A 13,787-nucleotide genomic window follows, 5' to 3' on the forward strand; every position below is an offset into this window, starting at 1 on the left:
CAAAAATGTAGTATGAACCGTGTAGGAATTACAACCATTTCTTCACACAGTCCCCCAACTTTAAGGGCTCATAAGTATTTGGACAAACTAACATAATCATCAATTAAACATTCAGTTTTAATACTTGGTTGCAAATCCTTTACAGTCAATGACTGCCTGAAGTGTTGGACACATAGGCATCATCAGATGCTGGGTTTCTTCCCTGGTGATGCTCTGCCAGCCCTTTACTGCAGCCGTCTGCACTTCCTGCTTGTGTTTTGGGTGTTTTGCCCTCAGTTTTGGCTTCAGCAAGAGAAACGCATGCTCAGTTGGATTCAGGTCAGATGATATGACTTGACCATTGCAGAACATTCCACTTCTTTGCCTTAAAAATGTCTTTGGTTGCTTTTGGAGTATGCTTCAGGTCATTGTCCAACTGCACTGTGAAACATCGTCCAATGAGTTTTGAAGCATTTGGTTGAATCTGAGCAGGTAATGGTGCCCCAAACACTTCAGCTTTCATCCTGCTGCTCTTGTAAGTAGTCACATCATCAATAAATACAAGAGAACCAGTTCCACTGGCAGCCATACATGGCCATGACATAACAGTACCTCCACCATGCTTCACTGATGAGGTGGTGTGCTTTGGATCATGAGCAGTTCCTTCCCTTCTTCCTTCTCTTGTCTTCCCATCATTCTGGTAGTTGATCTTTGTTTTATCTGTCCATAGTATGCTGTTCCACAACTGTACAGGCTTTTTAGATGGTTTTTGACAAACTCTAATCTGGCCTTCCATTTTTAAGGCTAACCAGTGGTTTGCATCTTGTGATAAACCCTCTGTATTTATTCTAGTGAAGTCTTGTCTTGCTTACAAGAGCATCAGGATGAAAGCTGAAGTGTTTGGGGCACCATTACCTGCTCAGATTCAACTAAATGCTTCAAAACTCATTGGACGATGCTTCACAGTGCAGATGGAAATTGACCTGAAGCATATTGCAAAAGCAACCAAAGACATTTTTAAGGCAAAGAAGTGGAATGTTCTGCAATGGCCAAGTCATATCATCTGACCTGAATCCAATTGAGCATGCGTTTCTCTTGCTGAAGCCAAAACTGAGGGCAAAACACCCAAAACACAAGCAGGAAGTGCAGACGGCTACAGTAAAGGGCTGGCAGAGCATCACCAGGGAAGAAACCCAGCATCTGATGATGCCTATGTGTCCAACACTTCAGGCAGTCATTGACTGTAAAGGATTTGCAACCAAGTATTAAAACTGACTGTTTAATTGATGATTATGTTAGTTTGTCCAAATACTTATGAGCCCTTAAAGTTGGGGGACTGTGTAAAGAAATGGTTGTAATTCCTTCACGGTTCATACTACATTTTTGAAAAAAGCCTTAAATGAAAGCTGAGAGTCTGCACTTTAAGCAGGTTTCATTTAAAACCCATTGTGGTGGTGTACAGAGCCAAAATGACGACAACTGTATCATTGTCCAAATAATTATGGACCTGACTGTATATGAATCGAGATCACGATTTTATTACGATTAATCATGCAGCCCTAATATATATATATGTACATATATACATACATACATACATGACTTTGGATTACTGCAGAAAATAAGCTCTGTGGCGAACAAAAGTTTATGATACTTAATCTTTTGTTCAGCAAAGAACAACCTTCAGAGACGAACACCACTATTTCTGATGCGTAAATGCAAACGCCAGAAGTGAAAAACTAACGTTAGACTACAAATGAACTACACCAGTCACATAATTTAACATCGCCTCCACAATAAGGCTGTAAAGCTGTGTTCAGTGTGATGACCCTCTAAAGTCTCAAATAGCCACTTGTTAGCAAGCAGCTTTTTTAAGACACTTAAAGGCTTCAAAATTTACAAGTGGGGTAGGGATGTCTCGATCTGATATTCGGATCGGTATCGGCCGCCGATATTAGCAAAAGACGTGCATCGGCATCGGATCGGACTGCATGGAAAAATGCCGATCCAAGAACTCCGATCCAGTTTTTCATGGAATCCGATCCAGGTTTTCTGGCCAGCCCAGCGCTTCGCGATTCAAGCAGTCCATTCCAGTGATCCGCTCCAGCACTTATTATCAATCCACCAGGCCAGCATGCAGACACACAGGAAACAGCAGCACCAGGCTGGCACTGACACTACTAAAATAACTGAAAAGGAAAGGCTGCAGTGTTTGTTAAATGTCAGCAATGTCTTGTGGTGTTAATCTATTTTTTTTATTTATTAGGGGGCCAAAGCACAAGTGTGTGGAGTCTTGCTGCTATTTTAATTTCAATGTTAGACATTTTAAAGATGTCTTGTGTTGATTTATTTTCTATTTAAGGGGCCAAAGCAGCCAAAGCAAACCAGCTTTATTTTTTATTTAATGTCAATGTTCAAGTTTAAAGTTTTTTTATTTAACCCTGTGAACAATAAATGGGTCAGTTTCTCATACCAACTGTTGTGGATCATTCTAACTAACCCGATTAAGTAGTTGTTATAGTAGTATCACTTGATCAAACCTTTTCTAACATGACTGACAACAAAATAAGTGAATATGTATAATACGCGCTTGGATCGGATTGGTATCAGTATCGGCCAAAACTCAAGGCTGTAATATCGGTATCGGATTGGAAGTGAAAAGCTGGATCGGGACATCCCTAAAGTGGGGTATTTTATGTCCAACAACAAAACGTGAAAGTCTCCTGACTTAGACATGAGGGAGCCGGGAGTGTTAAAATGCTAACTCATTTCCGGGATTTAGGACTCATTCCTGCAGCACTCTATAAATATATACTGTATGTCGGTTGCTTTAAAGCTCTGTGCCTGCAAAGAGCTATTATAGGTTTGCTGTGTGCCTGTCCATCTTAACCTCTTTTACAGTTCACCTCATGCTATTAAAAAAAACAAAAAAACACAAAAAAAACTGTCATGGTGAACATACTAAACCAATTGGTTTAACAACCCACTCTAATCCTAAGCTTTCATTGAGCAGAAGCTATTAACTCGCCAGTTGGCCACCTGATTGATTCATCCATCGGCATAAAATGACCGGTGAGCTAATGACGAAGAGAAGAAAAGACGAATCAATTTTCTTTCCCTTTGACTTTAAACAGAGATAATGTCAATTCCTTTGAGGTGCTTTGATCCATTAAGCGCTGCATTATTGACTGACATTAACAGGAGCCCTCGTTTAGAATGAGAAAGGGCTGCTGCCTGCCTGCCTGAGTGGCCAGCTGGCTGGCAGGACTAGATCAGAGGGGTTCATATGTCAGCTGGTTTAAATTAATCTTTGCCTATCATGGATTTGTACAATCTGAGAACATGACAGCCCTGAAGTGATTTTGGAGAGAAAGAATAGGGCCGGGGGGAGTTCCTTTACACTCACCGGCAATGAAACATTGATGAATTTCAAAGCTGTTTTCATCATTTTTTAAAATGACAATTCCGGTTGCCGCCTCTCTCTTGACTTAAAGTGAGTGGATAAACACTAAGCTGTCCTAATGAAAGACTGACTTCAGGTCTGGAGCTTGAACGACTTTTTGTGTCACCTTGGCTGTACTTTAGACTTATTTTTCGGCTCATAAACCTATAGGAGGTAAACTCAGCACATTATGAAGGGTGCAATATGGGCAGAAATACTCTCTTGATACGATCTGGCATTTTGACAATATCTATATTTGATTATATGTCTTCAGCTTGTAAAAGTCTGTAATGCGCAAGTCACATTTCAGCATCGTGAATATAAATAAAGACCAGTTGTACTGTCACAGAAACCAGCCATAAATTAAACACTTTCACCATTTACTCAAATATGTAATGTTCTTATATACTGCCTCTAAAATCAATGAGCACTATGTAGTAGTGATGTAGTAATGAGTCATCATTTATGTAGACACTGAGGAGTTAAATGCTCACTGTTTTGTAGTGACAGGTTTTAATTTGCTGTCATGTAGGTTTTAATATTGCTGTCATTTGAAAGAAAGCTTACACCATCTGGGATGGCATTTGTGGTGCTGCAATTATGGGCAGCTCTTAAAGGTCTTTTCTATGAAGCAGGTGCAGGCACATGATGTCCGTACGCGTCATGTTAGTGGTTACCAGCAACCTTGTTAATCCTGTCTATTTTTCCCTGCTTTGTGCTTGTCACTGCCTCCTCTGCTGTCGGCCTTTCAAGGGCTGCAGACAGACATTGCGTTGCAAACCCCTTCTTTTCACCTGCCACTGATGATTTACTGGGGAGGGCATAAGCCCAGGTCTTTGCTGTTAAACGGGATTTTGCACATAACTACCTCTGCAGCACTCATGCTCCCCGCTACCTTGATGTTTGATAGCACTTTGCATCATACAAACTGACACCTGCATATAGGAGATCAGCACAAAGAGAAAAAAATTTCTAATTATTCTTCAAGCTCTAAGGTCTATTTAAAATGTATTTGATGTCAACGCAGACACTTGCTGAATTTATCTTGAAACATAGCCATTGTTTTTTTTAATATTTGTGCTAACCTCAACTAATCTTTTTCTACATCTGTCACACTAATTTAATTTTGAGATTCTGTGTATGTCAGCCACAGTTGAATGTTATAAGACTTCTCAGTGGCCATCCTATTCTTAGATACCTATTGATTAAAGAGACTAAATTTGACTTGTGATTGTTTAATCATGGATGAAACTAAATATGAATATAATGAATATGAACTGTAAATGACTGGAATATGCTCCCTTGTAGCAGTTCCATTTTAATGCCTGAGAAGTTCAACTAATTCTGATTTGGTATATTGAATCGGAGCAAGCTTTTGTGATTTTTCCCTATTGTTTTATAAAGATTCAGCTTTCTTTGTGAAGCTATTGTGTCAAACTTAACTGGTGCTGTCCTACTCTCCTAGAACTATTTTCCAACAGCATGCATCTCTAACATTGGTGGTTATCCATGAATAGCTGAATGGTTGTGTGACAGGTGAACAATACAGAAGTAAATCTGCTCTCTGCACTTTTGTTCTGCTACAAATTAGTCACTAAAACATCCCCTGGTTGTGGTGGCTATAGAGTGGACAAGAATTAGACCAACCCATCTGACCATTACCTGTACTGACCGATGGTTGAACCCATCTTGGCTATTCAAAGACACTTAGGCCCAATCCTGAATGCCCCTTTCCCTAAGACTGGCTGGTGGATTCTAAAATCTACCAGCCACTCAATAGGCTACCACTGGTTTTGGTTGGTGAGTCACTTGCATATTTTACCAGCATTCTGCTAGTAGCTAGTCCTAATTTTCAACCCCGAATATGCTGTCTTCAGCTGTGGCAATTTCTCGTGTGGACAATAGGCATCCTTTTGCAGTTGTCAGCAGCAAATTGCAGAAGTAAGAAAAAGAAGACGTCGTGACACCTGGGAATGCTGGTGGATCAGTCTGTGGCATGTGGACTGCAAACAGGTTTTGTTGTAGTTCGCCTAGCTACGTACCACGCTAACTAGCTAGTAGGGCTGCACAATTAATCGTAATAAAATCATGATCTCGATTCATATGCATATGCGATCTAATTTTTCAATGACAGCGATTCTGCCGGCCCCGCCTGACCGGGAGTCGGGACATCACCTGCATGAAAACAAGCGCTCCCAACGACGCAGCGTTATACCACGTGATGCAGAGCAACAGCCAGGCGGCAGTTTGGAAAGCAGCGAGAGCAGCAGAGAGCCGACAACGTGAGGAGGACCCCTTACAAGTTAACGTACTGACACTCCTCAGACAGACACACACATACCAGACAGCCTCTCAGTCCTTAGCCGCTAACGTTAGCTCATGTACAACACAGTTACCACAAAGAAACTTTAACAAAGGGTCATAATGTGCTTCTAGTGACTGTGAAATCGCTAGCGAAAGTTGTTTACACTGCCTACTCCCATGGGACAAAGATCCTCTGAGAAGAAAGACGGTTCACTCTGCTCTGCTGCCAGGAACAAACTGGGAGGCAAAGATCCTCTCTGAGGAAGAGGGTTCACTTTGCTGCAGGGTTCACCAAAACGTTTTTTTTGTTATTTTCTTTAAATAAATTGAACACACATTAAAGAACATACAAGATCCTGTAGAGAATTAATACATATAATACTATACAATAAACACTGTCAAATTAAATGAAGGAAGAGGATTTTTTTAAAGGCAAATAAAATATTGGGGATTTATGTAAAAATATACATAGACATATAAATAATTATATAGTAAAAGATATGTAGGCTACGTTAGGTGAATACTCCTGTCAAATACATGGTGTTGAAACGTTTAATTTTGATCTTCCTTAATGCATTTAGACTTTATTTTATCATAACAATAACATTAAATATTATGAATTGGTCACATTTTAATTTGATTTTAATAACATTTATCACACAGCATTTTGTGGGAAAGTCAAGTGTTCAGTTTATAGTTTTAATAAACTCAGTACTGTTTTTCAACACACATATTGTTTTGTCTTCATTCAATGTAATTAGCACATATTGTTATTGCGCCATTGGTTTTGGCCTTGGTGCCCCACATTTTGGTCTTGATGCCCCAATAAATATGTATTTATCAAAGGCCAAAGTGGCCTTGCCCTAAAAATGACTTAATTCCTGGCCTGGAATACCTACCACAGAAAATGTTGTTCAACATTGATATTATTGTTAAACTTGTTCAAAAGCTGTAAGAAAAGACAAGAGACGAAAGTTTATTGTTTTTACAGTCAGTGTCAGGCTGTCAGCTGTTGCATTTAAGCTAAAAACAGGAGTGTTCCCTCTCTGCTGACCTGAGTTTATGTGCATTGTGTCTCTTGTATCAGGCACAATCATAGGCTTTGTTATTTAATGCTATTTTTTTTATTATTTATTTGTAATTTTTGTTACTTTTCCTTTTGTATCAGGAAATAAGCACAATAAATCTTTATGTTGAAAAAAATCGTGAGAGAATCGTGATCTCAATTATAAGCCAAAAAATCGTGATTCTCATTTTTTCCAGAATCGTGCAGCCCTACTAGCTAGTATTACATTAATGATTTAAATGACATTAATGCTGGATTAAAATGTTTGAGATACAAATATAATGTCAAAAAAACAATCATTCACTTCATTCATTCATTCTGGGAGATTTCTCATTGGATGTCCTTCTCCTAACAAGAATAGGGACACCCTACCCCTTGGCATGAACACATTAGTTTAGAACATAAATGTGGTATTGCTTTGTCATCTTCGCAGTGTGTCTGGGTATAACTTTATGAACAAAATTATGCATTCTTTTTACATCCAGTTATTTGTAATGTATTTGGTCATGTCTTCAACCAAGTTCTGTTATAATGGTATAATGGTTTTAGTATGAAATCGTAGATCGTGGTGTGGAAAAAGAAATCCATCAACATAGTCATTCCCCAGTCTTCTGCATGAGCCTACTTACCATAGATAAGTACAACGGACTCTTCAATGGCGTGCTGGTAACTGAACTGGGAGTCGAGCAGCGCTCGGCTGACAAAAGAGCCATAGTAGGTGGACTGGTACCAGCCCACATGCAGATGGTCAATGTTGACGTGACGCAGGGAACGCATCATCTCCATCTGGTACTGGACTAGATGCAGAGAGAGAGAGGTAGAAATGTAGAGAGAAGGAAAGTCAGAGGGATGGGACAGATAGAGAGAGAGAGAGAGAGAGAGAGAGAGAGAGAGAGAGAGAGAGAGAGAGAGAGAGAGAGGGAAAAACATTTAATTCAGAATGAACTTCATTGAAATCAGCTTAGGGATTTTTTTGGATCTGTAAATATCTGGTCTCCATCTGTAACTGGACATGGTGTACGAACAGAGGGAGGGAGCAGAGGATGTGAGAAACATAAAAAATTAGGGGGAAAAGAAGAGCAACAAGGATGTGAAAGAGAAATGCACTGAAACAGAGAAAACAAAAGCTTCATCTTCCGTTATCAAGTGGCTGTGGCGGAGATTTCTAAAACAAACATCAACAGGGACCACCAGTCACCCTTTGATTCCTTATGTCGGTAAATATATCCTGGTAGAGAAAAAAAACAGCTGGATAGATACACAGACAGGCTTCAGCTACTGGAGAGAAGGCTAGATGCATTACGAGGACAGCCATTTCATTACACCAGACACATCCTAAGGACGCGCAGCCAGAAATACAAACAACCTGCTTCGTCGGCTGTAAGTAACAACCAAAGCAAGCAAGCAAAACAGCATCTCCATGCAGGCTAGCTGGAGGAGGTTGATAAATCAGGGTGTTATTGGGCAGCTGTGGCCCCCTAGACCCCAGCCTGTAGAGCACATCCTTCTCCTGCTGAGGCTGTTAACAAGAAGAAACTGGAGAGGTGGCAAAGAGGGATGGAGGAAAGCAGAGGAGACAAAAAAAAAACAAAGACGATGGAAAGGTGAAGGATAGTGGAAAGAAAGGAAGGTGTTAAAGGGATAGTTTGTGGATTTTCAACCAGCTTTGTATCATAACAATGTGGGTAGTATGTGTACATGATCTGTGGTAAACTTCCCTCCATTTTACCAGTGCCCGAATCTCCCTGCTAGTCTCTCAGTTTAAATTTTCACTGGCTCTAAGGCTGTTGCTTGAACTACAGATTGTGCTTCTGCATCTTAATATGCCTGCCACAACGGATACATAAATATAGAGGCGGATTGAGAGAGAGACCTGCCCCTCTCTATCCATCTCAAACTCACAGCAACCTCAGATCAAAGAGTAGAACTAAGCACAACTGATCAAATATAAACCAAGATTCTGTTACTGCATTGCCTGTTTCACCCCTAAAATGTTTTCAGAACCATATGTTAGCTTGCTATTCAACTGTAATTTGAAATTGTCTGTTGCCAGCCATATTGTTTCCTGTGGAAAAATGGTCACGTTTGCATTATGTCACCCACCAGCAGGAGGGTTTATTGGTCTGGTGCAGCGCTGTGCATCCTGGTAGTTGTAGATTTTCTACCTCTTCGACAAAAGCAAATGCCACAGCCCTTTTCCTCTGGTAATATAAAAAAAATTCAAAACGTATTTGTGTCTTTCTACTGCATAGACAGCCTAGTTTTAGGAAAAGACCGACTTACCAGGCGTAAAATACTTCTTTAAAGAGCTAAGACGAGAGAGGAATAAGGCAGAACAGAGAAGGAAAAAGAATGAGTATGGAGAGAAGAACAGAACGTGAAAGAAAAGGGAGTGAGTGAGGAAAAATGTAATGTCACCATTTTACCAAGGTGACTCTTTTGGGTTCTTTCTAAGGGCCTGAATTCAACCCCTGGAGGTGATGTTACGCAAAGCAGGGAGTGATTTTGGTCCAAACATCGTTACATTTCAGTTGGTCACTTCAAGGGATTTGACCTCTCAGAGGTCATGTAGCACTCACGAAGAGAGCAGTCACGCACACAGTACTTTGTGGTTTATTTGCATTAACTTATCCAGTCATTAACAGACCTCCCACAAACACACTCACACTTCTTGCTCACTGTCATTTGTTCCGCTGCCTCTGCTGTACTCCACAAAGAAAACAAATGGCACTGGTCTGCCCACAATTACACATTCAACTCCTGCAGGAGTGCCGTGTGAAGACAAGAGGCTGCGCTGAGGTGCCTCTTTCTCCTGACAATAAAAACACTGAACATCTGGATGGGGACAGACAGGCAAAGAGGCCCTTTTCACAGCCCGTCCTGCAGGGATGGACTGGATGCACCAATCTAGCCTTTTAATCTACCCTTTTTATTTAGTGATTGACATAGTCAGTGAGACAAAAGCAAGCAGAGTAGACGGACGGGATGATACGAGGGGGAGGAGATGGGAAGGCAGGATAGGAATAGAGGAAGATGGGGTATATTAGGGGGAAGAAAACGAGATTGCAGACTGTGTCGCAACTCTGTGATACACCACAGAGAGAGGAGGTGTCTGGCAGTATGTGTGTGTGTTTCTTAACTGTGATTCTTGAGTGCAGTGGAAAACCCATTAGAGAAATGTGCGTATAGTATATTTCATGGAGAAAAGTTTGCTGGTAGGGGGTAGCAGGTGCGAGAATATTTAACTGCCTCCTTTGTAATTTGGAGTCTACAGTGACAAACGAGAAGAAGGTGACAATTAAAACATGGGGTGGGTGAGACACGAAACAGAAGCATCAAAAGGGAGAGCATAAGGAAGGGAGAGAGTGCTTGTGACAGGCAGAGTAAGTCTGTCAGAGAGTGGCTCTGCCCAGGGGCAGGCTAGCAGCAGACTCCAAGACACACAGAGCTCAATGGAGAGGACAGGCAGCCTGCCACCTGACTACTGTATCTGTCTGTGCACCTCTATGCCAATCAGTATGGGTACTTACCTCTCGAGCCGCACTGATGCGTATACCTGCCCCAACACCCTATCATTAGCAGGGAAATTGTGCACAAAGTGATCTGTCTCTGAAGTGAAAGCTCAAGGCTGGCAGATTGACAACAGAGGCCAAGAAACCAATCAGCTATCTCTCACATCTTATCCAATGGCTTACTCTCCTCACAGTTCTTTATAAGCTTAATGTGTGTACAATATCTTTATAAGCCAAATCTGTTTGTTTTTACAAGGATATGATTTCACTTTTAGACTAACTGCATATTACAAAGTAAATCAGATCTGAGTGGGATGTTTGTCTGCATAGAAACTTATATATGCATCTCCTCTTCCCTCTATGGCAATCTAGTAGATACAATGACACAAACTGATTTATTTATTATACATATTCTTGTCTTTATTTTATTTAAATTCAATGTATTTACTTATGAATCATGCATGGGAATTCTGATCTTGTTTTTAGTGTTCAAGACAACTTTGTGTGGTATTTCCAAGCACTTGAGGTTGTACCATGTGGGCCCAAATTTCTGGTCTCTGCAGTTAAAAGTATGAATTGTAAATGTGATTATGGTCCACACAGTTGCTCTCTGTTGCATTATGCAAGGCCCTGCTAAGCGTGGTTTGTTTGGCTGAACATACAATAGGTGCTGCTCTACTCTGCCTAAAGGATGTTTACACCAGGCGCTGCAAGAATAAGGCCAGGAGTACCATTAATGATCCCAACCACCTGGATAGCTGCCTTTTCTCCCTGCTGAGGTCAGGAGGAAGGTACCGGCTTCTACCCTCAGGCCACAAGAAGAAAATATAGACAATGCCTTGGTATAGCCAACTGTGTATATACATATACATTATATATATATATATACACAGTACAGGCCAAAAGTTTGGACACACCTTCTCATTCAATGCGTTTTCTTTATTTTCATGACTATTTACATTGTAGATTCTCACTGAAGGCATCAAAACTATGAATGAACACATGTGGAGTTATGTACTTAACAAAAAAAGGTGAAATAACTGAAAACATGTTTTATATTCTAGTTTCTTCAAAATAGCCACCCTTTGCTCTGATTACTGCTTTGCACACTTGGCATTCTCTCCATCAGCTTCAAGAGGTAGTCACCTGAAATGGTTTCCACTTCACAGGTGTGCCTTATCAGGGTTAATTAGTGGAATTTCTTGCTTTATCAATGGGGTTGGGACCATCAGTTGTGTTGTGCAGAAGTCAGGTTAATACACAGCCGACAGCCCTATTGGACAACTGTTAAAATTCATATTATGGCAAGAACCAATCAGCTAACTAAAGAAAAACCAGTGGCCATCATTCCTTTAAGAAATGAAGGTCAGTCAGTCCGGAAAATTGCAAAAACTTTAAATGTGTCCCCAAGTGGAGTCGCAAAAACCATCAAGCGCTACAACGAAACTGGCACACATGAGGACCGACCCAGGAAAGGAAGACCAAGAGTCACCTCTGCTTCTGAGGATAAGTTCATCCGAGTCACCAGCCTCAGAAATGGCAAGTTAACAGCAGCTCAGATCAGAGACCAGATGAATGGCACACAGAGTTCTAGCAGCAGACCCATCTCTAGAACAACTGTTAAGAGGAGACTGCGCCAATCAGGCCTTCATGGTCAAATAGCTGCTAGGAAACCACTGCTAAGGAGAGGCAACAAGCAGAAGAGATTTGTTTGGGCCAAGAAACACAAGGAATGGACATTAGACCAGTGGAAATCTGTGCTTTGGTCTGATGAGTCCAAATTTGAGATCTGTGGTTCCAACCGCCGTGTCTTTGTGAGACGCAGAAAAGGTGAACGGATGGATTCCACATGCCTGGTTCCCGCTGTGAAGCATGGAGGAGGAGGTGTGATGGTGTGGGGGTGTTTTGCTGGTGACACTGTTGGGGATTTATTCAAAATTGAAGGCACACTGAACCAGCATGGCTACCACAGCATCCTGCAGCGACATGCCATCCCATCCAGTTTGCGTTTAGTTGGACGATCATTTATTTTTCAACAGGACAATGACCCCAAACACACCTCCAGGCTGTGTAAGGGCTATTTGACCAAGAAGGAGAGTGATGGAGTGCTGCGGCAGATGACCTGGCCTCCACAGTCACCGGACCTGAACCCAATCCAGATGGTTTGGGGTGAGCTGGACCGCAGAGTGAAGGCAAAGGGGCCAACAAGTGCTAAACACCTCTGGGAACTCCTTCAAGACTGTTGGAAAACCATTTCAGGTGACTACCTCTTGAAGCTCATGGAGAGAATGCCAAGAGTGTGCAAAGCAGTAATCAGAGCAAAGGGTGGCTATTTTGAAGAAACTAGAATATAAAACATGTTTTCAGTTATTTCACCTTTTTTTGTTAAGTACATAACTCCACATGTGTTCATTCATAGTTTTGATGCCTTCAGTGAGAATCTACAATGTAAATAGTCATGAAAATAAAGAAAACGCATTGAATGAGAAGGTGTGTCCAAACTTTTGGCCTGTACTGTATATATACATATACACATATATACATATATATACACACTACACACACACACACACACATATATATATATATATATATATATATATATATATATTCACTATTAGTCATTGTTTTTAATGTGCAAATTAAAGGAGCTGACAGGATTGCATTTCAATGAAATTGTACTTTATATCATTTCAAGTGACAAATAAATGACTGATGATCTAAAATGTGATTCAGAACATGTAACAGAGGCCTTTAATTTTGTTAATCATTGACAATATTCTGGCACTAACTGTCCTTGATTTTCTATTAACCTGCTTATCTACAACGATTTCAGAAAGACTTCAAAGTCCTGTTTTCCTTAAAAAAATTAAGATGAGAGGTTGTGTCTAAGTATATTCTGACAGTTTGTATAAAATTCAAAGACTGACCTGCGAAAAGGCAAGCATCGAGGGAAGTTTATGAAATAATTTCTCAAGTGCTGAGATTTTCAAAGCCGGAGTAGGATTTCAAAGGAATTTAAAAGAACACGGGACTGCGCAGTGTTTTCCCTGAGACGGTGGGTCAACTGAGCAGCCGAGAGCTAACAAGTGACCGAGAGCCCACGCACAGAAATAGAGATTGTTGGCTGAAATCAGAGATCACTCTGCGGGGACAGCAACATGAAGCTCTTCACAAATCGTTTTCCAATTTGTTAGAGAAATAGATAACGGAGCCAAATGGCTCGGCTCATGCTTGAGGTTCCTCTGCATTATATATAACTGCATTTGGGTAATTTTCTTTTCAACTGTGATTGTGAGGAAGAGGTGTGCTCTACTTGAACAACGACCCTAAGCATGAATCCAAAGTAAACGATTTAGTGGCTTTACACTGATGTTATAAACTTTTTGTGCAACTGACACTGATGCAAACTGATGCTGACAAATGAAAGCACAACAACAGACTACAACGACTACAAAAAATGGGTAAACGTACATTGTACAGT

The 13,787-nt window shown here is 40.8% G+C and overlaps 1 protein-coding gene across 1 annotated transcript in view; it reads right to left on the reverse strand.

The window, feature by feature from the left end:
* Window positions 1-13,787, reverse strand: part of LOC117266318 (eukaryotic translation initiation factor 3 subunit H) — a 77,786-nt gene that overhangs the window by 30,086 nt on the left and 33,913 nt on the right. Inside the window, exon 3 of the mRNA XM_033641453.2 lies at window positions 7,421-7,588. Within this exon, the coding sequence (XP_033497344.1) occupies window positions 7,421-7,588 (168 nt within the window). The remainder of the gene's footprint in view (window positions 1-7,420; window positions 7,589-13,787) is intronic.

Source organism: Epinephelus lanceolatus, chromosome 10, assembly GCF_041903045.1.
Source record: "Epinephelus lanceolatus isolate andai-2023 chromosome 10, ASM4190304v1, whole genome shotgun sequence".
Taxonomy (NCBI): domain Eukaryota; kingdom Metazoa; phylum Chordata; class Actinopteri; order Perciformes; family Serranidae; genus Epinephelus; species Epinephelus lanceolatus.